At 44.9% G+C, this 25,660-nt stretch overlaps 1 protein-coding gene across 23 annotated transcripts in view; it reads left to right on the top strand.

Annotated features, from left to right (window-relative positions):
• The first annotated feature begins 218 nt into the window (after positions 1-218).
• nrxn1a (neurexin 1a) overlaps positions 219-25,660 on the top strand; it is a 216,175-nt gene continuing 190,733 nt past the window's right edge. For 12 of the 23 annotated variants that reach the window (XM_036526873.1, XM_036526893.1, XM_036526981.1 and 9 more), the window contains exons 1-4: positions 219-614; positions 2,802-4,169; positions 18,129-18,146; positions 20,566-20,595. In XM_036526873.1, the coding sequence (XP_036382766.1) occupies positions 3,416-4,169; positions 18,129-18,146; positions 20,566-20,595 (802 nt within the window). In that variant the 5' untranslated portion in view covers positions 219-614; positions 2,802-3,415. Of the gene's footprint in view, positions 615-1,150; positions 1,227-2,168; positions 2,280-2,801; positions 4,170-18,128; positions 18,147-20,565; positions 20,596-25,660 lie in introns of those variants that run through there. The other 11 variants (XM_036526955.1, XM_036527097.1, XM_036527028.1 and 8 more) reach the window with 6 other exon arrangements.

Consider the following 25,660-nt stretch of genomic DNA (forward strand, 5'->3'; position numbering starts at 1 on the left):
CCTCGCAACCCCGTTTTACCGCCAGAGTAGCAACGGCCTATTGTGTTCTCTTCGCAGCCCCCCCCTTTTTGTGAATCGATTCACTGAGAACGATCGCGCTTTCTCGCTTGATATTGTGTGCGGGTATTGACGGACGCGTACGTATTAAGCATCGATGCTGTCCAAGGTGCTGCAGAGCACCCGGCCCCTCCCCTCCCCGACAGACAGCCAGAGGTACCACGTGACTCGCTGGCTCCGCTTCTTGACAGTCGCTGGCGGTGCTCAGCTGGAAAACAGATTGCACCTTTTCTCTCTCAAAAAATGATCTAAAAAGGCGGATTTCCCTCCTCCCCCCAAACCTTACCCTTCTGTCCAATGTGTCGAATTATTTCAGAGAGGACCCGGGGGGAGATCATTTAAGGAGCAGAACCTTAAACACTTTTTTGGCTGAATTTTGACAGTATTATCGGCTTTTGGGGGTGTAGGGGCGCATTTTTCCTCCTCTCCTTCCCGTCTTTTCATCTTCCCCGTTCAGTGATGCAGTGATTCCAGCACCGGGAGACAACATAATCTATGAAGAAGGGTCCTTCGCAAGGTGGATGGGGCGAACGCGGCGAGATGATGGTTTTCTAGAGGTAAGACGTGTTTAAGGTTCAGCGTCTTTTCTTTACCTGTCATATGTAGCTTTATTTGGACAGCATTATTTATTGATTAAGGCTGAGGACGTTTCAGCGGCTCACGTCGTGTTGCTTAGACAGGTGCATGTTTTGCGAGGCTAGGAAGATTTTTCTGAAATAGAGTCGTGCAGCCGAAGGAAATTAGCTACATCAGAAGAGATGCATTTTTTTTTTGGGAAGATCAAAAACTGCGCCTGCCTGAAATCTTAACACAACGCATCTAATTGGATGACTTTAAATGTTTCCTCAGATGTTTCTTGTCTCCGTTTGTCAAAGAGAGCCCTGCTACCGACCATAGCAAATGAGTGGAGAGGCATATTTTTCTTCTCTGCTTTAATCGAACAGAAGGCGGCAGGTCATTAAACATACAAAGCGCGTCTGAGCCGCCTGACGCAGAAACACAGGCTTTAATTCAGCTCGAATTCACCAGCGCTGTCTTTTTCAAGTATTAACAGCTACTTTGACTATTACCAGCAATCATCTCGTTCGCTAGCCGCCGTCCTCCGACCAACCTGTGCGGCTGGATTGGAATCCTCTTGCGAATTCTTAATTCTATCGGTCTTGTCATGGGTGAGAATATATCTTTCGCACAGAAAAGATAAGAAGCCAGAAAACAGCACCTATGGTTTGGTGTTGACTTGCAGTGGTCTCTTAACAGAAAATATATTTCTTATATATTTCTTAGCCTACCATAATCGCCATCAGTACCATTATTGTCATTATTACATTTGCGACGTGTCTGTTTACTGTTTGGTAGTGAGTCATTACTATAACACATGTGCGACATGTATGTTTAGCTGCTGATATGAATAAACTTATATCATTCTGTTTTGATCTGAAGCTTGAGTCTCCTGGCTTCATACCAAACACTCCGACACGGGCCAAGATACAGATGTCACGTCTCGAGATGATTTTTCATCGCAGTTAATATGATCATTTCCACTGCATGTCTAAATGACTTAACACAAGGATCAATAGCACTGTGCTTCCGCACGGCGTAGCAAAAATACGCCCCGGCCACCCATGCTACCGTTTCACGTTGGTACAATTTGGGTAATAGACGTGTGAGGGAATATTTCTACAGGCGAACCGCTTAGCGACGTCCGTGTGCAGCTAGTGGTCCTACTACGAGTGTACACACACGCGGATTAGGGGGAAAGAGACTCAGATTTGGTGCGCACACTGACAGAACTGACAACTTGCGGGTTCTTTAACGCTTGACTGTGAGCAACGGGCAGCCGACCGTGGCGGGATTTCGGACGCCGGACTCCGGGAGTGACTGCATGACACGCTGGGGACAGAATGGTATCCTTGGCTCGTTGCGGAAAGGCGTTGTCCGGGGGGAAGAGCTTGAGTAATATAGCAATAGCCGTTTATAACGCTCCAGGACATTTGCCTTTCCCCAGCAATGACACCCTGGGAGTCGGATCTCAGAACCTGAGAGCATGCGCCGATTGCATAGCACTGCGAGGCTGGCCATAAAGGAAGGCATTTAGAGGTGTTGCGGTCTCAGTTGTTGTTTTATTCTCCGTTACTAATACGGCACAGCATTAAAATAAAAATGAAAATATTTCACTATGTGCTGAACCTACAATACATCTATCGAAGAACATGTCATTTCTGGTAGGCTATTTTCGTTTGATCTATTCCTCTCTAAAGGTATGAAAAAAATCATAAAGCATATCTATATTTAAATGTTGAGTATATAGTGAACACGATGGGCCTCGGAACAGTGACGCACTTATCTTCAGGGCGAAGGTGTTGAATGCAATCCCAGCAAGTCCTCCTCACGTCGTCTCCCGCGCCTTTACGTGGATCCACAGGCCCACACATCACTATAATTACCTCTTTTAGCTTTCCCATTTAGTACGCGGAAACAAACGGCGTCACGTAGCCTACTACCTGAAAAAAGACGCATGTTTTAACGACATGGTACATTATACTTAAAACAAGAAACCGAAGACTGGCGTAGTGAACACCCAGCTGTGTAAATGGGTAACGCTTGAAACGTAGGCTGGCTCCGTCTGTTAAACAAATGGATGATACGCGGGCCAGATGGGATTATTGGGAGGAGTTGTGCGAGGTTGTTTGAATCGTACATGATTCATATGTGAGTGGAATCACAACCGTCACTTTCCTCTGCAGATCGCCGGTCATGATGTTGAAAGGACAGTGAGCGTCGGGAACAGAGATCGGAGGCCGGCCTCTCCCCGCACCAGCAATGACTCCTGACGTCCGCTTCAGCTCGAGGGACCGAATTTAAGGATCGGCGCCGTCCACCCCCCCTCCGCGCGGGGTGCACTTTGGCATTTCAGTTTGGCTCCGAACCTAGGAACTTCATCATGTTGAGGCAGAACAGGGATACATAACCGATGGATGTACTAATTAATAGGTCTAGGCTGTAGATTGTTTGTAATTGGATTATGCAAAAAGAGTGAGGCAGACAAGGATAAACAGAGGATAAATAGATGAGTATATACCACATAACTGTTTAATTATATATTTTTCTGGAGGGTACAAGGCCTCATTGTGAAGGTATATGTATCAGGTGAAAGGGTGTCGCACGCGGCGACATATTTTGGGATGGCAGATTATCAGTCCCGTAGACTGCAGTAAGAATGCAAGGCAGATCTTTAACTGAGAGAGTTTACCAAACGTCCGTGCCAATCATTCTATTTTCGTAATCATATCGTTTACTACAGGGGATAACTTTTAAATTAGCATACCTTTAAATATCATAACGCATAGCCTATTTTTTCATGAAAACGTTTGCAGCCCACATCTCCACCCGTTTGTACAACATGGGGCTGGCGATGAGAAATGGCGCCCACTTAATTTGGGTTGGCCTGCTCCTGTGTTGCCTGGTGGACCTGGGCGCCAGCTTGGAGTTCACGGGAGCGGAGGGGCAGTGGGCCAGGTTTCCGGTGTGGAACGCATGCTGCGAGAGCGAGATGAGCTTCAACATGAAGACCAAGAGCGCCCACGGGCTGCTGGTCTACTTCGACGACGAGGGCTTCTGCGATTTCCTGGAGCTGCTCATCCACAACGGCCGGCTGAGCCTGCGCTTCTCCATCTTCTGCGCCGAACCAGCGACTGTGCTGTCGGACACGGCCGTCAACGACAGCCGTTGGCACTCCGTCGCCATCAGGAGAAACTTCAAGAACACCACGCTGGTGGTGGACAAAGAGGTCAAGTGGGTGGAGGTGAAGTCCAAGAGAAGGGACATGACTGTGTTTAGTCACTTGTTTTTAGGCGGGATACCCCCTGAACTTCGATCCGTGGCGCTGCGGCTGACCTCGGCGGCGGTGAAGGACCAGGTTCCCTATGTGGGCTGGATAACCGACTTGAAAGTGAACAATTCGGTGCCGGTGCTCTTAGGCGGAGAAGGGATCAAAAACGATCTATGCGGAACGGACAACATGTGTTTGAACGGAGGAGTGTGCAGCGTTATCAACGACGAGGCAATATGCGACTGCTCTCAGACTGGGTACCAGGGCAAAGACTGCAGCGAGGGTAAGACCTTTGGATTCATTCTTGGTTTATTTGTTGACTTTTTTCATTTGTTTTTAAACATCCAATTTCATTTGCTGGTAGCCTATAACGTCCCTCTATGTTTTGCGGATTTGTTGGACTAAACTGCGAAAGAAGTCACATATTGCTTACCCTACCACTTTTTTTTTAACATCATTTTAAATACTTGTATCATTTCTAACCAAAGTTATTTGGATGGCTCACAACCTCCAGTATAAATTGTTGAATATCGTAGCAGCACCCTCGGAACTCCATTTTAACATTATGCGCCTCTGTTGTTTGTAATGTTAATTACTGACTACCTTGTCCTCCAGCTAATTATTATGGGTGTTTGATGTCGATGAAGGTAATAACTGCTCTCCACCTTTAGCTCATGAGGGATTTATTGACCTGTGGCGTTTTTTGTCTCCATCAGTTCACCATTAGAATTGTTGAACTGAGTTACAAGGTCAGATCCTGTCACGCTTTCCCCTTGCAAATACAAAAGAAAAAACAGGATAAACGACAAAAGGAGGCTTAATACCGTTCCACCGTCACCACTCATGAGAAAACAAATTGGATATGCCGTAGGAGCCGTGTTAGCTTCCTTCCGACCGCTCCACCGGCGTGTCCAAGTGTGGCAGGGAATATCACGTGCCCTGCTATAATAAAAAAAATGAATTCATAATGAGATTAAATATTTGATGAAGATATCTTAATTAGACAGACGTCTGTGCTCGCATAGAATTATCAGACTTTGGATTCTAACGGAACTGGAGAAGACTAGATGTTGAAATTTGTATTTCTATCGTGTGCGTTTATAAATTCTATAACAGAATTTTTCAGACATTACAGGTCACAGGGGCATTGAATAGTGTGATTAACAAAACAGAACCGTTTTAGGATCGGTCTGTCTAGCGAAAAATAGAAGATAATTCACAGCAACTAATACAAATAAATCAAATAAAAAGACAAATATACTACTTAATAAGAACTAGCCAGCTAACTCTGGCCAGCTTCACTTTCTTTGTCCATCATTTTAAATCGAGTCAAATTGCTTGCTTTCACGTTTTGCTATTTGCTGGCTGCATGTATAACAATAAATAGAGTCGTTTTATAATAATAATAATAATAATAAAAACAACAACATCAGCAATACCTACTACAGTAATGACTACTACTAGGCTACTACTACTACTAATAATAATAATTATAATAAAATTAAACACAATACCTGCAGTTTCAGTATCATGTGATCAGCATTGCTGTGGGATGCTATAGGTTCCTGTGTGATGAAATGGTCTGAATGTTGAAGTGCATTGTTTCAGACAGGCTCTACACGTGATGACTGTACAGCACCTTGTGGTTGCCTCAGTTTACTAAACAGCCTCCATATGCCTCCCCAGAAGACACAGAGAGCAGTACATCTCCTCAGAGCTCACTCTGTAGCAGTTCCCTGCTGTTGATGAACATGTGTAGGTGCCTGTGTTTCCAATGCTGGTTCTACCTTGTTCTGTGTACAACGTCATGTAACATGACTAACATGTAACATAAATGTAACTAATGTTACTAGTATCAGCTAATCACTCGAGCTAGTTTCCTACGTAACCTACAGCATGCCTAGCCTGTGTTAGCAAATGTTAGGTTAATTGCTCGTTAGCTGCACATGCTAGCTAGCTAGACAGTTAGCAGATGTCTCATTAGCTAGGTGAGGTGCTCAGAACTCTCCACCTTCCAATGGTACCAGTCACCAGGGTTCTGTAAAGGAATCAAGTTTAAGACAGAAAACAGGCTACCTGAATGGGGGTCTTTAAAAACCGCCCACACAGGGAGTTCCTTGTGGCTGAATCTCGCCTTTTGGCTTTGGATTGATCCTGTTTAGATTGTACTGCAGTGTTTTCCTAGCCAATCCATCTCTGAGTTCATAGAGTAATTTGGTTGTCCTCTTATTTTTATTTTTCTAAAACACAGTTAATACTTTGAAATGGCATTTTTTTCACAATTTTATTTTGTTTAGTCATATTTAATACACAAAGCACCTGGCTGATGGTTGGCATAAGGGCTGAATTCTGGTTATTGGCATAGCAGTAGTCCTGCTATATCAGTTTCTAACAGTGAAGGGCAGATCATATTATAATATATAGTTTATCTACCACTGACTGTAAACATTCAACATCACAATATCTATTATATTTATATTAGTTATATTTGTGCAAATGAATATGGGTTGTCATAAATAAGGCCCCCATCATCCCCTGGCCCAACCTGCAGCATCTCCAGAAGCTGAGATAATGAACATGAATTATAATAAAAAGATATGTCTTTACAGTAAAAACCCTGTTATAGTATGATGGAGCACGAGGCTATCCTCATGGATGTTATTGCTGTAAGTGCAACTAGTAGCTTACTTATAAAAAAGTGATTTTATATTACCTGGGTGCTTGAACTCTTTAACTTTTAGGACAAGCCATGTTACGTAAACACCCTTTATAAACACACAGAGTCATTAAAGATGTTTGATTCACCCGATTCTAATTGAAAAACAGCTTACATCAAGGAAACAGGAGTAGTACTGCTTCGGATCCCATGCTTTGCAATATGTCAGAATTAGAGCTAGTATTAAAAACGTTTGACTATAGATGTTATCTTCATGGTCTTGAGAGCTGTTAATGCATGTGTAGAATCCAGAACCTTCTTAATCTGTTGTCATCTAGAGGTAAAATGAAGGTATTGCCATTGCTATGCGGGAGCTTCTCACATTCAGCAAGTGAGCTCGTAGCTGACTGAGCAAGTGAGTGGGTGGGTAGGGGAATGAATGAGTCAATGAGTGAGTGAGCTGATGAGGGAGTGAATGAGTACATGAGTGGGTTAATGAGTGAGTGGTTAGGTGAGTCAGTGAGTGACTGAGTGATTGACTACTATTTTTATAATGATATAATTAGTTAAAAATTAGTAAATTTGAATGAAAGACTCCATAGGTGGTAAGAGGCTGTGGTTCTTAAGCATTGGAAAGGTTTCATTTTTTGTATATAATCTTTTCAGGCACTTCTCAGTTGGATCTTGAACCTTGGCCAACTGCATTACATAATCCAGTGTGGCTTTAACACAGATGGTCAACTCTACAGGTTAAATGAAAACTAGAGTGATTTGGGCCCTCTGTGACATGAGCAAGTTACGGGCTCTCTGACCAATACGAATACGAACCATACACTGGTATTGAACAGAGATCCTGCTCTTTCAGTAGATTTGATGCATTTGAATGGATAAGTCTACTGTTAAGGTAGCAGTACATGAAATAAGAGTGACAGATGCAAAGGCAAAGGAGCATTTTTACAGCAAGTATGCGTCAAACACAACAACAGGCCAATCCGCAGGAGAACAGAAGAAACAATTATCAGGCCTCATTGACCCCATGTGGGCCAGTGTCAGTCCTGAGAAGCTGTTTATTGGCCGATGTCATCGGTAAAGCAATATATTGGCCGTGCCCTAAAACCCACGCCCTCTGGGAGTGTGTGTGGGTGGGGCCTGGAACTGCATCATACGTGACAGCTGGCGTATTACAGGCCGCGAGAGGAGATGGTCCCCACAGGGGGCAGTAGCGCGCCTCGGCACTCTCCAATGGCCATCCCTCCCGGGGGGGGGGGGGGGGTGACAGAGGGACAGACCGGCTGTGCCGAGGCTGGGAGAGAGAGGGGCCGCTGAAATCCCGCCGTTAACTCCCCCGAGCAGATGAGCAGATTAGGCCTCAAAAGGGCAGACTTATCGCCCTGCTGCGCGGCGCCGGCACAGCTAATTGGATTCCATATCGGATTTATGAATTATGAAGATTTAATTGAATAAATCCCTGATGTTTTTTTTGTTAAAAAAAAAACAAAACGCTTGACTAGGGGATTTGGTCATGACTTTTATTTAAACATCTTTATGTACGGTAATTTTTTCAGCAAACTCAGTGCTCACAGGGACTACAGAGGTGCTGCAGTGTGGAAAGGATGACTGGGCTGTACCACTCTGAGACAAAGGGGTGTTTAGAGTGTCATTTTGCCACATTTTGACCACCCCCTGCCACAGCAAAGAATGCTGGGATACTTCTCCAGTCAATATACATTGATAGTAGATTTGGTTAGAGGTGGTTCTGGATTACAAGTGACTTTACAGACTTATAAACACATACACATGAATACTTATATTCAAGCGTATAACTACAAAACAAATAATAAAAACGAATAAAATAAAAATATTTATTGTTATGCATTACTACATTCATATTATATATACATAGTATATCCACTGACTGATTACACCTCCTGACCATTGATTTTGAGTGGATCACTAGCGTTTTGTTTTTCCTCCGGCCCACACAAACATTTTATGAACTTTTCGAGAGCGTTGAGCTTGTCGTTCAGGTTTGCAATCAGGGCTTAGGCTATGGTGTTGTTGGCAAGCTTGGGCAGTTTAGCAATGGGAGCTGCAATGAGAGGCAGCTTCATTAGTGAACAGGGAGGACAGCGTGGAGGAAGAACACATTAAACAGCGGGACTGTACCACTGTAACACAGCCATAACGCAGTGCATGTCCCTCCCTGAAAATAAGGCTGATCTTTTTGTTCTACTTTTTTACTGTTATTGGAGTCTTCTTGGAGGCTGCTTTTACTGCTGCAGCACTGTGGTTACAAATGGACATCCCATAACGAGTCTTCAGTGCCAGTGACCAATCTCCAAGCACTGCTGTTCATTAAACTCTGTGTACCACTCTTCTGTCTAATCAGGAGATATGCAGAACATAACAACACTTTGAACACTCAGAACAACACTCTGCCGAACACAAAGCCCCAACAGTAATGCTTAAGTTTTCCACAGAGTATGCTCACCCAGACCCTTTGCAATCTCCAAACTTCATTTCCCACAATGCCCAGGACATACCTCCCTTCCTTCTTTGCTGCTGCTTCCTGTCTGGCACAGAGGTGTTTTTGGCTCCGTCGACTCGACCAGGTCCTAAATGCTGGCTCTTGAGCAGCTGTCCAATAGGCTCTGCTGGTTTATTAATCCCTTTTAGTGGTCCCAACTTTTTGTGGCAGCCTCTAATCGCTCCACGCTGGGGTGTGAGGAGGTTTGCGCTGTGTGCTAATATACTGCCATTTAGCGGGATCTGTTAGCGCGCTTTTCTTTTGGCCGAGCGAGCGGCATGTCCCGGCAGATTGAGTATCGATGTCCTCTCCCTGCGGTGTTTATCGATTAAGGCCCTTGTCAATGAGCGACTTGCACACGTCACTGGTGAAATAAGGTTCTCTGGAAGATGAATGAAGCTCCTGGCCTTTCGCTGTTCCCTGTCAGAGGCTGTGGGCGTGGGGCCACGAAGTGGCTCGGGTTGGAGCGGTTTGAACATGCCGCGGTATCTGGTATCCCACTGACTCTCTTTCCAGAGAGGCAGACCTGCTAGTGACCGTGTTTGAACAGCCATAGATGCTGTGTTTAGCAGCAGGCACTTGTCCTGCTAGAGGTACAAAGGGCAGCAGGGTGGCACAGGGCTTGTAACCAAAAGGTTATAGGTTTGAATCCCTTCTGGGGCACTGCTGCTGTACCCATAGGCATGGTAATGAACCCAAAATGTCCATCCGTTGAATGTTTGTCTAAGTGGGTGACATGCAAAATTGTAACTTACGTTGTTCTTGGAAACAGTGTCTGCTAAATGACAATAATGTGATGTAGCTCTTAAGGAAAACAGAAGGTTTCAGTGCCCAATGAGGGCTGTATTTATGACAGAGATATGTAAGATATTTAACTGCCATTGCTTTAGTAAATATCCAACTGTACAGATTGATGATATGTAAAAAAATCAGGTATGCAAGCTGCCTGAGAAAGGGGTGTTTCCCAAGCTCATAAATGGGCTCAGTGATGTGGGCAGCAGTGTGGTGTAGTGGTTAGTGCAGAGGATGCGTAACCCAAAGGGGGGGGGGGTTGATCACAATTCACATGCATCATTTAGTTGCAGATATGTTTAGCGTGACAAACATTTTAACAGAATGACATCCCAGCATGCACCTCTCTTGTCCCAAAATGCCATATCCCAGGAACACAGCCAACCAAACACTAATTTAGAATGCTTCAAACTTTTTTCTGTAATGAATTTAGAGATACCGTTTAAGTCCTTGAAAAAATACTTAACATAAACTGTTTAAGTATCAAGCTGTAATTGGAAGATACATGAAATGTACACGTATGTCAAACAAGGTATTGCTGTCTAAACAAATAAATTATAACATAGTCTGGTTGTCTGGTTCTAACATATAGTCTGTTTAAATTCATTTGAAAGGATTCATCTCATTCATCTCAATTCTATTGTCTATTTAAATTCACTTGAAAGGATTCATTTCATACAACACAGCTGAAACACTTCTGTAGACTAAATAAACTGAATTATGCATTTGGAAAGAAAGAGAAGAAACCATTTTGATTCTTTGCCACGACAAGTACAAGCATTTCCATCTACATGTACATTTTATCATTCAGCAGACGTCCTTATCCAGAGTGACTTACAACAAGTTGGTACAAGGCAGGCCTATCAGTTTTAATCAGTTTAACCGACAAACCACACAACTCAATTTATATCTGAAGTGTTTTTTTCATTCCCACAGACAGCTATAGGATTTAATAACGTAAAGTGAAAACCTCATGTAAAGCATGTGTTAAGTCTGACTTTGCCAGTTCCAGCCTTCAGCACAATGCCCCCCCCCCCCCCTCCCTCACACATCACAGCCTACCTGCTTGTGCTGGAGTGGTATTCAATCTGCAAAACTACAGATATGTACAGTAATGTGATAATACTTCCATTAATATGCAGTGTAATTGCTCCCCATGTTTTGTCTGTCTGACAGTTTGTGCAGTTTAGACCGGGCTCATTATCCTGTGAGGGAACATAAATCTTTTTCCCACAATTCCCTTCCTGCCCAATTAATTTTACGTCCCCCCGCCATTGTGGAGAGGATGACAGCAGGACCGAAGTCTCGCGGTTCCGTCTCCGATCGCTCCTTAATTTAAACAACAAGGCTGAAAAATGGCGCTTTGATTTATGGTAACCAATCAGAGAGAGGGATAGGGAACCTTGTTTTTTTCTTTTTTGTCGGATTGCCGACCACTTGAGGCGTAAGCATACTGGTAGGCGGCGGCTGAGGCACAGAATGCTGTGTCAGCGGTTTTTGGTACGTTTGCTCTGATGGGCGGTTGACATTTCGGTGTGACACTGAAACCCCAGCGGCGTTTCCGTCCCCCCCTCGCGGAGTGTGACCTTTGAAACGATAGGCTCATTACCGGGAGGGCTCGTAGAAATGGCTATGCTCTGACTGCCCGAGTTATGCCTGACGGAAGTGTCTGACACCCTGGAACAAAACGGCAGAACACTTCAGGAGTGTGTACTGATGCAGCATGGATTACTTTAGAGGAAGACGGAGAGATAGACAGATTGAGAGAAAGAGACACACACAGATGGAGACTCAGCACAGAAGAAATTGTATGTCTTCATGATATGACAGTACCATCAGCTGTATGTCACCAACTTAACACTGCAGTGCTGTTTGTCAGCACATTATTTTGATAATAAAAAGGAGGTAGGATCATGAGATCAGTGAGCGATGAAAGCACACAAAGGAAGGAAATTCCTATGTCAGATGGTGTATGTCAGAGTAGGCACCTGATTTTACTGTGGACTTCAGCATGGTTACGGGCAAGCGTGTTAGCTGGTAGTTTTGACCTTGTGTGCTGTGTTCAGACTGCATGAATATCGTTTTTATCTCAGATACACAAAGTGTGGAGACCATATGGTGTGGCTACACATCACTGCTCTCTATATGATGTTCGCCAGTTTGGCATTGCATGTCGATATTCCTCTTCGAGTCTCTTGTGAAATAAAATTTTGAGAGGGTACTGAACATCACACACAAGAGGGCTGTAAGCTTAGAAACGAGTCTTTGTGTTGGTTATTTTCTGAAGGGATTTAGTGTAAACTTTCTCTTCAGGCGTGCAAGGGCTGTGCCTCACCTGGGGATCGAACCTGCAATCTGTTGGTTACAAACCCAGCTCCGCACTAAACACCATGTGCATGCTGAGAGCAGCAGGCCATGATGAGATGAATGTTGCACATTTGCAGGAAAACTCCAGGACAGCTGCGCATTCACAGATTTCATGTTTTCTCTGCTTAACTTTCACTGTTTCCCAGGGCAAACACGCCCACGCATGTTTTAGGATTAAGAGAGAAGTTATTTAAAATATTACAATGTCTGTCGGTTTTTACTGTAGTTTTTGAAATGGAATGTTTGAAATTACATCGCAGCCACAAGACAGGAACCACCAACATATTATTTTTCTCATAAGACAGTGAATTATTAATATTCAGTAGTTCATGAAGTTCATGAATTTTAGTGCAATAATGGGTGCTGCTAATGATGACGACATAGGGCTACGGTTCTTTGGCTTGGGGTCCAATGAAGAGGTCGCACCTGACCGTGGGCCGAGGTTGTTGACCCCCATTTAGACATCATAATAGGACAGAAGCAAGAGGAGGGAATGGGGAGGAGGAGGGATGCTGTGAATAGCTGACACGAGAAGGAAGTAGTGAGTGGGATTTTTATACCTGAGGATGAGATGGGTTTGTTGATTGCATAATGATTGTCTAAAATTTCTCCTCCTGAATCTTCTTTGGGAACTTCAGTTATTATTATTAAAATAAAAACAGTGCAAAAAGATTAAAAACAGTAGCTGAATCAAAATGCAGGATGAGGTTCTTTGTAAATTGTCAAATTCACTCAGTCCGCCTGGTTTTTTCTCGTGGAGACCTGACTAGTACCAATGTCAGTGGGTACCTGGTGGCTCCACCTTCAGGGATAGGTAATTCAGGCTGACGTGGTAGACTGCTGGCCAGCACTGGGGACCGTTGCCCTGTTGAGTGGCGTTACAGATGGCCCCTCCTCAGAGCAGGAGGGAGGGGGGCAGCTGTGAGAGGTTTGGGGAGCCCTTGTGCCTGTAGTGTGAGAATTCTTCTGTAGGCATCATCTCAGCTGCAGGCCTTAATCTGTGCTGAAATTTCCTCCCGGCATATCTCTGGCTTCCAAAACGCTTTGTAGTATGGATAATTGCAGTTTATGCAGTATTTCTAATCATCCTATTTGATGTATTTTTGGCTGTTAAATATCTGCCTGCATGCTGTAGTAGTAAAAAATCAACAGCATCCATATGCATGGTGCAGTTAGAGAATATGATAATTTCTGAATTAGAGTATGTGAAATGTATTTAAAAAAACCTGTTTTGTGTCTATGGTAGAGTGTAGAGTGAACCCAATTCCTGTTATTTATACTCTATTGAATCTATTCCAGAAGTGCGAAACCTTTTGAGGTCTTCTTTTATCATCTGCTAATTGTGCGCAGATCCATTGTGGGGGGTGATCAGTGAGCTGTTTATGAGCATAACGTGCCCCATGCTGAAAAAAGCACTGTGCTCACTTCTAATGGAGTTCCACAGATCCTCCAACAAGACTGTGAGCCGGTGAGAAGCTTTCCTAAGAGTTCAGGCAGGCACACATGATTGAGAAGGATGGACCCCTAAGAACATCGGCCTTCCATGGCCTCTCTTTAAACATTGTTAGGGGTCGGAGGTCAGAGATCAGAGGTCGGATAGATCAGCTGCTTTGTTCACACATCACTGGTCATGACAGTGGTACACACAGGCACACATATGTGAATGTGTGCACATACCCAGCCTTTCCAGCCAATGGCCATGCAAGAGAGAGCTTTCAGGCTCTGGTCACGCCCTCGTTGTGATTGTCTGCATTCCCAAAGGCCATGACCCGGAGAAGATGACTAATTGCAGCGCTACCTTCATGGGCCCCAATAGCCACTGTGGACCGCCAGGGTCTGTACACTTATTACACCCTCAATCCAATTCAAATGCGGTTACTGTTTTGAATCACCAGTTCAAATAAAATCACCATTTTGAATCACTAGTTCAAATGGAATCACCATTTTGAAACACCAGTTCGACGGAAGCACCATTGCGTTTGTGTATGATGCACAGTCTCCTGAACAACATCCCAGCATGCACCTCTCCCTTCCCATAATACCAACCGAACGCTGTGAATGCTTAGATCGTGTTTTTGTGATGCGGCCGATTTCTGTTGAGGGAGGAGCCCTCTGAAAGCACGCGGCGCTCGAGGTGTTCCAGTTAAAGTGGGAGCGCGCAGCTGCTCTGTGTGTGCTTTGGTTTGGTCAGGCTCTGCCAAAAGAATGAGCCGACCAAGTTTATATGCTGCTCACGAGCTGGAAGCACACTCTGGCTAACAGAGGAAGGTCTGCTAAATGAAAGCTCTGTGCTAAATGCCCTGTCTGACGGGGGAACAAGCAGCGGAAGCCACACAGACTTTACAAAAGCAAGCGTGCGATCGGTCCTCCGCTGCTTTCGTGACCGTTAGCCTGGCGGCTCAGTGATATTCCCAGGTGAGCCTTCGTACCCGTGAGCGAGGGGCTTCACATCAGTCTCCTGAGTAAATCCGGCCATATAAATGGATAACATGAGAAAATAGAAGCTATGCCAGTCGCGCTGGAGAGGCAAATAGGCAATAAATGATAATTAATGATAGCAATAATAATTTGACAGATGTATGCTGGCAGCGTTTGTGGAAGAGTCTGGTCTGCATCAGTCTGCGACTGAATGAACAGGGAGATTTGCATGTTGGGATGGGTGTACAATATCCCTATCAGTGCATGGATTGTATGGACCCAGAGGCCTGCATTCAGAACTACTGGTGGTCCACCAAATATCATGAGTGATGTGCACATCATCCTGTATCTTTATATGTCCATGAGGGAATGGCAGTCAAATCACTGATTGGTAGCTGTTGGCTTTTGATTCTGCATCTGATTGGTCAGTTGCAAAGGTGAGGAATATTACAACCCAATATGAATAGAGGGGTTGATTTTAATGGTGTAATTAATGGAATAAATAAATGGCTAACCCTTTCCTTCTATGTTGTGGAGCTTCCCACACTTTCTAGCATGGGTTTGAGCACTAAGAATTGGCTCTCAAATGTGACTTGTGCGCGTACGCGTGCGTGTGTGTGTGTGTGTGCACGCGTACGCATGCGTGTGTGTGTGTGTGTGCGTGCGCGCGTGTGTGTGTGTGTGTGTGCGCGCATGCGTGCGTGCGTGTGTGTGTGTGTGTGTGATTTTTACGACGCTGTGTGTGACCTCTTGATGAAGAATGGTGTGTTCCAAATTGCTGCGTCCTCCTGATGTCCATCCGGCTGGGAACGGGCTCGCTGTTTACCGCCCTGTCTGGGCTGATGGGCGCGTCGATGTCACACGCTTACAGTCGAGCGCCTGGGAGCAGTTTCCCCAATGAAGTTACATTTGCTGTCCTGTGATTAATATTATACAGGAGCGTTTCACAGCGCCTGGCAGGTTTATCAGACAGCGTTAGTGTGTCAGCTCCTGCATTCTCAGCGTCTGTTTATTCTCCTGTCTCTGCGAGATAGTTATTTCACAGGAGTGTTATAATTTTAAACTGTTTTAACTCCTCCCCCCTGCCCTCCCATTTTGAAATGAAACAATCACTGATACATTCTACATTCCCCTACTGTGACAGGGAAAAAAAAAAGATTATTGTACACTGTAAACCTTTTCTCTGGGGCATTCATGCTAATTTGTACTATACTTTTCCTCTGCGACAAGCACACAAAATTTGATTCCTCCATAGACCATTAGGGACCGTGTCCCAGGCAATGGATTGTGCACTTTGTAGTTTTTACATCCCCACCAACAGTACAATGTTGTCCATTTGTGACTACATTTCCCATGAACCCATCTTCCTGTGAACAAAGACCCTGATTGCAGAGTCTGTGTCGCTGCTCATCTTTCCACTAGAGTGAGTAGCACATCCTTTATGCTTACGCATTCAGCTCCTTCTTTTTATTTTATTTATTTTGTTTCTTCCACGAAAATGTCGCTGTCACAGTTGGGTCGTGGTGCATGCCACCTGTTGGGAGTCGAGCTGATGACACTGGTAAGTTCTTGGCCAATAAACCGCTTGAATCGAGTGAGAAACAAAACATAACAGGTAGGAATTTGTACTTCTAAAGGAATCCAGAGCATCCGGATGCCTGCCAATCACAAACAGGGAGGAGGAGCCTGGCTCTGATGGGGCTGGGTTTGGGGGTTGGGGGGGTGGATCACTGTATGGCTTACCTGGCAGCCACCTGTCAGAATGATTGATTGACAGCTATTTCTGTGAGTAGGCCCTGTGGTCAGATTCACACACTTATTGAATTACAAGAGAGGTAAAAATTGTTTAAGATAAACAACAGCATTAAAAAAAAAAAACAGTAGTAAAATGTAAAAATAAGTAAACATATTCCGGTTATGAATTGTTTTGATGTCAGTATTATGTTAAAATGCAGCTGTATTTATGATGTGGTGTGCTCTTAAATGCTGAAAAGTCTTAATGTGCATTTATTTCAAGTACAAATGCAAGTTATGAAAATATTGTTTTTTTTTTACATTTCTTTCTCAAAAACATAAAATAATTGATTATCGCACTGAGGTAAGAACAGTAATATTGATAGAGTACAGACACATTTGCTTTTGTGTACTCCTTAATTAAAAGCACTAAATATGCATTAATGGTATGTTTAATATTCTGTGCTGTAAAAGAACACCTTCACTGCCCTCCATCACTGCTCCCCTGCTCAGAGAGATGTGCGTCAGTGTTTAGCCACGTTAAGCCTCCCTCTTGGTTGAGTTCTCATCAGTACATGTCAGCAGCTTTATCACGCGTGTGTAAGAGTCTGTTGGTTGCCACTGTTGACTGACCGATGTGTTGTTCCTTTTTTTAGGGGGGTTCATGTTGCATCTGTTCTCCACACACACTGCATTGGTGCATGTCGTTCCCTGTAGCCATGATTAGTGCATGTCAGAAATGTGATCACACTCAGAAACGCTGTTCGGGTTCCTGTTGACCTACACTGACGGACCGTCTTTCTGAACACCTACAGAAACAGAGACATGCCAACACACACTGTAAGAGAAGGAGATTCCCCGTCACTCACACATGCACGCTCACATACACACATGCTCACATACACACACTCACAGACACAGACACACATACACACACACGCTCACACACACACATACACACTCACATACGTGCGCACACACACACATCAAAACATAGTAGAATAAGGAGATTTCATGTCAATCACACACTCACACAGACACACACACATACGTCAACAGACTAATTGAGTTCTCCCACTTTTCTGTCCACCCGCCCATTTAAAAAAAATAAATAAATGCATAAATAAATTAAATATAAATTGTATGAGTTATACACTGAACCATAACATTCAATCATCCAATAGGCACCTGCTGTTGGACCTGTGCATTCAGTCTTTGGGTCCATATTACAGCCAGAGAGTGTTCTGATGACAGAAACATCATCAGCCATTAAAGGCTATTACTGCTCTGCTCCGCCACTGTTAGCCCGACTTCCTGTTCTGCACGCCTTGTGTCTCTGTGCCTGCCTTACCAAGAGGGACATACTCCTAATCCCAGCACTCCTACACACCCCCGAGGGCAGCTGCCGGGGGGCACGGGCGCATCTGACAAGCTTGACGTCACACATCTGTGGCACAACTTAATGTCGTGACGTGTCACACACGAACGACGCTCCCTCCAGCCCGCCTGCACAACCTGGCAGGCCAATGAAAAGGCAGACAGGGGCACAGACGTTGACTAAACGACAGTGCTATCTATCTCGCTTTTTCTCTCTCTCTACCTCTCTCTCTCTCTCTCTCTCTGGGGGAGGGTAACGGGGCACTCTTTTGCATGTGCCCTATGTCGCCCCCACATGGTGAAATCCTGCAGCTGCATGCAGCTAAATAAATGTCTCCTCTTTTTTTCCCCGCCTCGGCCGCCCCCCGCAGAAGACTTCTATGTTGGAGGTGGGTACTCGTTCCGTTCTTTTCTCCCTCCCTTTCTCTCTGTCTCTCCCTTTGTTTTTTTATTCCCTTTGTTTTCCTTTTCCATTTGTCCATCTCTGAAACGATTCTTTAATCTCTGACTGTGCGTGTCAATCTGTTGGTGTCTCGGCGCGGTGAGTATTTTTTTCCTTACCGTTCTGCTATCTGCTCTGCCACAGTAGGGATAGATGCTAAAAAAAAAGGCAGCACAAAGACAAGATTTTTGCCATATGCTAAATTTTCCCATCTATTCCTGTATTCAAAATGTTGTACATTCTGTATTTTACCAGATGTTAACAATTGTTTTTTTCATGATAGAGAGATAAAAGAGAGGCAGAGAGACACACAACGATAGACAGAGACAGAGACAAAGAGATAAACTAAAAGACAGACACAGATACAGAAAGACAGAGAGAGGGAGACAGAGAGATACAGAACAACAGAGAGAGAGAGAGCTCATAGTGTCTCCACTCATTAAGAGGTTCATGAAGCCTCTGTTGTTAGCTCATAAGCTATGCCAGGAAAGTGGGATCTTTGAGAAAGGGATTGACCCATGGGCTGGGTGATTGAGGGAAGACTGTGGCATCATATTCAGTTTATTGTCTATAATGGGACTGTACTGCAGTTGCGTTTAAAAAGCAAGGTTTTTATTGGTCAGAATACAGTGTGAATAGATTTAAAAGCCAAGTCTGGCAGGTCACGTCCTCACCCAATCAAAAACGCGGTCCCAATGTCAGTTAATAAGAAGCTGCACTCTCCTTAAATGCAACCCCTAAATTGGGTGTCACCCCCCCCAAAAAAAAAACCAAAAAAAAACAAAAAGCACACAGTTCAGGAAATCCATCCCAGTCACAGCACTGGTGCACCTCTAGTGCACTCTAATGACAGGACAGGAAGTGAAAAGGGCAACCTGTTGAGGTAGGTGGGACTAGGGGTGTTAGCCAGGCTAGATCCAGGCATTGTGAAGCATGGGCGTGTGTGTGTTTGAGGGGGTGTTAGATCATGAGTCTGTGCGGTGGTTTACAACGGGTTAAAACATCTGTGCATCCACCCCTTGGTCACTGGGGTCTCCACTATAGCTCTAGGGCTAACCTCTGATTAAAGTCTCACGTACATGCCATTATGTATTCACAGTGACTCATCTGTGTCTGTGGCATTCCATCCAGTGTAGTCACAACACTGGCTTTGTAGGCACTGCAGACCGCAGTTAATTAGACAGGAAACAATTTGTGCCATTCAAATCAATTTTGTTAGCAAAAAATCCCATAAACAGTCTGTAAAGGTGTTAGATTTATTGGCAGAAGGTGCAGAGGATGCTGGGAAATTTCAGGCTCCTCAGACATAGCAGCACTGGGGCGATCGTGGTGCAGTATCTGTGAATGTGGCTCATTCGCGGCCGACCAGAACTCTCCTGCCGACATGTTAACACATGCAAATTGAACCCCGGACAAAGCTTTCCAGAGGCAGGGGAAATTATTGCAATTTTCAGAAATTGCGTCGTGCATTCAGAGCGCGGCGAGTGGCGCTGACACGAGTGCGCAGGTAATGCGTCGGGGCTGGCGTGAAATTTATGACACATTACATTTGGTCCGCTCTCGGAATCGTTTCATTTTGCGGATGGGCAGAGCTCAGAGCTCCGCGGTTCGCGCAAGGTCGAGTGAGAACAGACCTCGGCGTTTGCCGAAAAATGAGGTGAGTCGCGCAGGTCCCCGCCTTCAAAAGCGGAACAAAACCGGTGGTGTGACCTGCTTTGGAGGGAGCTGATGAAGGAGTTTCAGACTGTCAGAGAGCTTCTTTGAGACAGCGACCCAACCACTCAGACAAGCAGAAAATGACCAGAAACTGCCCTTCTGAGCAAAAATGAAACAAAAATAAGCACTAGGGAATGTAAGCGAAGGAGTATTCAATCTCAGTTATCTCTCCTTTACTGTCTTTGTATTGTAGAGGATGTAGGGTTATAATGTTCTCGGGGTTGAGGATTTGGGGGCAGGTTAGTATTGGGGAGGTGGTAGGGTAGGGGTGGGGGTGTAGGTTATGTTGGATGCAAAAGCCTAGCTTGCTTTTCTGGACAGAGGTTAAAAACAAAGTTCTCTGTAACTGTCTCTGATGTAAGTGTAACAGAGAAAGCATTGCAACCGCTGGGTTGAGAAAATGCTTTTTTGGTTTACCTGTCTGTCTCCTCCCCCCTTCCCCTCCCCCTCCCTCTGCTCCTCCTTCCTTCCTTGTCCTTCCCCTAAGCCTGCCCCTAGCTCCCGAACCCCGCCCTAACCCTGCCCTAGCCCCCCATCCTGCCCACTGCGACAGCCATCCTGCATTGAAAGGGATGCCTGCCTCTCAGTGGGAGAAAAACCTTCCCGTAATCCCGTTCTTCGTGCTGACTGTGCTCTTGTTTTCCTTTAAGGTCTGGCGCACCTGATGATGGGCGACCAAGGTATGGGCTCTGTTCCTCTCCCTCTTTTCACCCCCCCATCTCCCCCCCCCATGCTAAACTCAGCTGCTTCTCTCATTCTCTCACTGTTGGGACACTCTGGCCTGAGGCTGGCTTCGGGCTGGCACTGCTAAATGGTTTGGTTTGGGTTACACCATCTTTGCCTTTACTTATGTTTTTTTATATTTATATTTATATTTATATTTTATATTTCGTTTTTTTCTTCGCTTTTTGCCGTTTTCTTTGATTTTTTGTTTTGTGTTTCTTTTGTTTCTTTGATTGGTGTCCCACCCCTCCACCTCCCCATTTGTCAGGCTGTTCCTCATTCATGCCTTGGTTTGAAAATGAAAAAAAAAGTCTTCCGGGCATAGTTATGGGCCTGCTGTGTGTCTGAAAGGTATCTGCCATCCATTGCGTGCCTTGTCTGTTAGCGTGTCTGTCTGTGAAATGAAACCGTGTAAAGTGCATTGCATGGCTGTGACTGCAGAGATAGAAAAAAAAAATCCTGCTGTTGCATTCTGGGAGCAGGAGCTCCACTGCCAGTTGGTACCACTTCACACACACTCACACACCCCTACATCCTGCGTGCCACCTGGGTCAAGCATCCCAGAATGCACCTGGACATTAAACCCCACTCCTGTGCATCCATGCTGTCAAACCTCCTGCTCTGGTTTCTCCCGCCATTGTTTGCACTCTTTTTCCCCATCATGCCGTTCTGTTCCGAACATGGTCATGACTCATTGGTGTCTCTCTCCTGCTCTTATTTTGCCCTCTCTGTCTGGACACTTCCATCACGGAATCATTTACACAATTTCGTAGGCAAAAGCAAAGGTACTCTGTGTTTTACTTCTAAATCGTAGCACACGCATAGGAACATAAGCTGCTCATGAATGCGTGCACACACACATATAGATCAGTGGCCTTATACATCTCTGTGTGAATGTATAAAGTCACATTGCATGTGTACTGGGTGTGTACTGATTCACGATGGTCTGCAGAAGGTAGGTGCTCCCCCTCTTTATCCTCGTTAACCCCGGGGTTCGGAGGGATGGTGATGGTGATGCATCGCTCAAGGCATGAAACTGTAAATGACACAGTGAGTGCCATGAGTTTTGAGGGATCGCTCCCCCCCACCCCCGGGCATTGCCATGAATGCTTGCTCGACGGAGTGGGGGGGTGGGGTCATGAAGGGCAGTGCCACGTGGGCGGGGCCGTGTCCTGCTCCAGTTCTGCTCATGCTGCGGGGGGTAAGTGGTCCTTGCATTTTGACTCTCTTCCCTGGTGAGTAACTGCAGTGGGGTGGCCAAAGATATACCTGTCTGTAAATGAATGATTTGGCACAGGCGGCCTGCTAAAAAAAAAAAAAATTAGACAATGAATACGTAAGGCATTGGACAGATTTTTCTGAAAATGTATTAAAAATTATTCATAAAGCTTACATGCTCACCTAGGGGGAAGAATCAATACATTTGACAACTTTGCTTGTATGAAATATGTGTCATTTCCTGAGCTATTGTTGGAAAACCTGAATTACATGCTGGTTGCATTTAAAGACTTGGAACATTGCTGTCCGAGATATTTTAATTTCACTTTCAGTACATGTCGAGCTTGAGCGAAATACTCCCGACTGTTACAAATTTAAAATGCAACCACATTGAGGTGTGACCAGTGTGTGAAATTCCAGGATTCCAGCTTCATCTGCTACAATCTGCCTCAGTATTTTATTTTATCTTTATTTCTGAGAAATGGGCTGGGAAGACATGCTCCTTTTTTAAAAAGAAAAGAACTCCACATTGCTGTGCTAATAACTAACTATGTCTACAAATCAGCTTACCTGCACTTCACGGGTGAGAGGTTCACATCACTGTTGCATCACATACCTGCCGCTGTTGTTGACATGACTCCCATTTTCCTCTCACACTCGGGCTCATAGTGGAGACCATAGCTTTGCTTTACATCTGTGTAATTCTCAATGCTCATCGTGCAGAAACTGCAGGTGACCCCTACAGGTAAGGACACTGCACCATACATATGGATGCAATTGTCTGAAGTTTCAGATTATTCTTCTTATGTTAATTCATTCTCAATAAATCACAGTAGCACATGACTAGGGTTAGTGTGTCTGTAACCACAGTGGTTGTAAATATCGCTATGCACACAGAGGTGTCATAGACACAATATGGGTTTCTATATGACATGTATTTATGTATTCATTTTTGAAATGATAATGTGTTTGGGGAAAGAGAAGCTGCCACCTGTATGTCAGGTAAGTGCTGTTTACTTGTCTTCTGGGCATTGCTGAGGAGAAGTCGCAGAATGATGACATCACTGGGGAGTCATGTCAGCTTCTGCCTGAAGATGTCAGTTATAACTTATTTTGAAATGAGCTCTCGTTTCATTGGCTGAAAGGGACAGGCATTCCCTTGAAACAGATTCAAGTGGAACCTGTTAGCTACACTCTGAAGCCGAGGAACAGCACGTTGACCTCAGCTTAGCATCGATTATTATGTCAAATCACCCCCCACTTCCCACTACTATTCAGAGACCGGTTATTTGTGGGAGTCGTGTCAGGAATGGAGTGATTTCCTCTCTCAGGGTCTGTTGCTGCTCTGCCCCTTCACTTAGAATACATGACAGAACTGGGGCGTGGCCCCATCCGCATTGTGGCATTGATCATACCTGCAAGCACCGGGCCCTCCCCCCTAGGTGCGGTGGCAGAAGGCCCAGCAGGAGGCGCTGTGGAGCTGACATGGCAGAAACGTGGGGGGGTTGGGGGTGCGGCAAGGATCTAATTCTGTTCCTGTGGTTTCTGTGACGACGGGCTGGCCGTGCACCTAACGGAGAACGGAACACAGATGTTGCAGTGTCAGTGCTCAGAGGTGACTGTTGTGGAATTGTAGGTTAGCCATCGTAAAGGCGCAGGGTGATGGTGCAATGCTGAGAGCTCTCTCTTTCACTGTCCTCTGTCTTGGGTGACAGGACAGTGCTGCTTTGAAATGTACTCATATTTGGCCCATTATGTGGATACTGAGTTTTTCATTAAATAGGCTAAAAATCAATGAAAAAAGTTTTTTTTAGTAAAGATGCAATGAAGGTAATTTGTAGAAATGAGTTTCCAGCTGGAATGAAGGGATGAGGGGCTGTGTGAGGGATTGTTATGGTATTAGGAAATGTGTGTGTGTATATGTGTGTGTGTTTTTATGTATGTGTGTGTGTGTGTGCATGTTGATATTCATGTGTGTGTGCGTTGTGTGTTTGTATGTGTGTGTGTGTGTGTGCATCTGTTGATGTGCGTGTGTGTGTTTGTGTGCTAGTCTGCAGCCCGTCAGATACACAAGCTCTCATTCCCATGCAAAGCTATGAGGTGGAGAATGGGCGAATTTGAGTCGTCTGTCACGTAATTAGCCAGTGTGCCTAATTGCTGTTATCGCAAACAAGTTCCATGCCATGCTTAAAAGTGCCCTCAGGCAGAGCAGAGAACAGGGATGGCAGGGGGGACTGTGCTGTTGCTAAATTAGAATACTTTTTAGTGTAATTGCCTTTTTTTAATGGAATGGCCTTGGTAATTATTCTCTGTAAATTCACAGGACCGTAGCGCTAGACTGCACCAGAAAACACATCCTCACCATACTTGTAATCTGACTAACGCTACATTCCCCAGCTTTCAACAGTGTGAGTTGTCCGCAACGATGCTTTGATGGTGGCAATGTTACAATGCTGTTGGTTGTGAGAATGTTGTGTGGCAGCCAGGTTAATTAGCTTTGCCTTTCCGCCGTGTCTGTATTGACCGTCAGGATTATTGTCAGGGAATAAACTGAAAAGACACCCTCAAATGCCATCACTCTCTGTCACCAGTGACCTCAATCAAGAAAAGCCTGGTGTAGCTTGTCAATCAATAGGTATTTAGAAGTCACTTATACGGATCTGAACCTTGAAGGCTTCACTAATGCCAGAATGAATGTACAGCGGCCTCTTGAGTTACTCCAACAGGAAACTTACGGCAGAATTAGAGTATTACACCAGGGCTCGGGTATCGCACAGTGATAATACACAAAAAGAGGCACACTCCAACAAGTCAAAATTTTGATTGGTTTTTTGTTGCTCAATGTTTTGCCAGCTGCCTCCAAGGGCTGATTAACTGCTATCAAAAAGCATAATTTTTTTCCTCAATTTTGAGTCTTCTTGGAGTGCTTCCCTGTGTATGGGAGAACTGGCTTTATTGACTCTTAAAGGCATTTAGCACCCACTGTAACTCTCACTGATTTTTAGTCCTTGTGTTCAGCTCACTGTTGAGACTCTGCTGACTGCTGTGAAACACAGCGACCCCACACAGACAGGAAGTTGAGACCCCATACAGACAGGAAGTTGAGACCCCACACAGACAGGAAGCTGCATCTGAATGGATGGAAAAAGAGGAATTGGGGAGGGGGCACTGAGTTTAGGTAGCTGCCAGTGTAAATTATTCCAAATCGCAGAGGGTGAGAGAGCAAATTCTTATCGCGCTTAACAGTGCCCTACTTTTTAAAATCTCAAACTGATTTCTTTTTAAACTGCTCCCAACACCCAGCGCAAACACACTCCTACGTCTGCGTTTGGCTGCCTCACCGCGCTCACTAGTCGCTTGGTTCAAAGGCAGCTTTCTCCCCTCTCTGGAGAGGAGAGTCAGCCTGCGCTCATATTAAATGCTGTTAGCGCTGATGCTAACGGGTGTTGCTCAGCAGAAAGCAGCTTTTGAAAGGAGTGTTTTAAAAGAAAAGAAGCAGAAAAAAAGAGCTGGGGTGGACCAGGCGGCTGCGCCGTCCCGCCAGACGGCGTATCTCCAACGAGCCGTTCTTGCTAACTCAGGGAAAGTGTAGCTTATCACTGTGCTCTCCGCCAGAGATATTTTGCATAATTTTTATTTTACGGGGGCGGAATTCAATTAAGATTGTCAGACGGGGGAATTTATCTGCGTGGCACTGGGACAGTAAGGGAGAAGAAAAGATTAAACAGTAATATCTGCACTTGTGCGATTTGAAAGCTGATATTTCTGTGTTAGCTCTCCGGAGGTAGAGAGGGAGAGCGAGGT

The sequence above is a fragment of the Megalops cyprinoides genome, chromosome 1 (genome assembly GCF_013368585.1).
Source record: "Megalops cyprinoides isolate fMegCyp1 chromosome 1, fMegCyp1.pri, whole genome shotgun sequence".
Lineage (NCBI taxonomy): Eukaryota > Metazoa > Chordata > Actinopteri > Elopiformes > Megalopidae > Megalops > Megalops cyprinoides.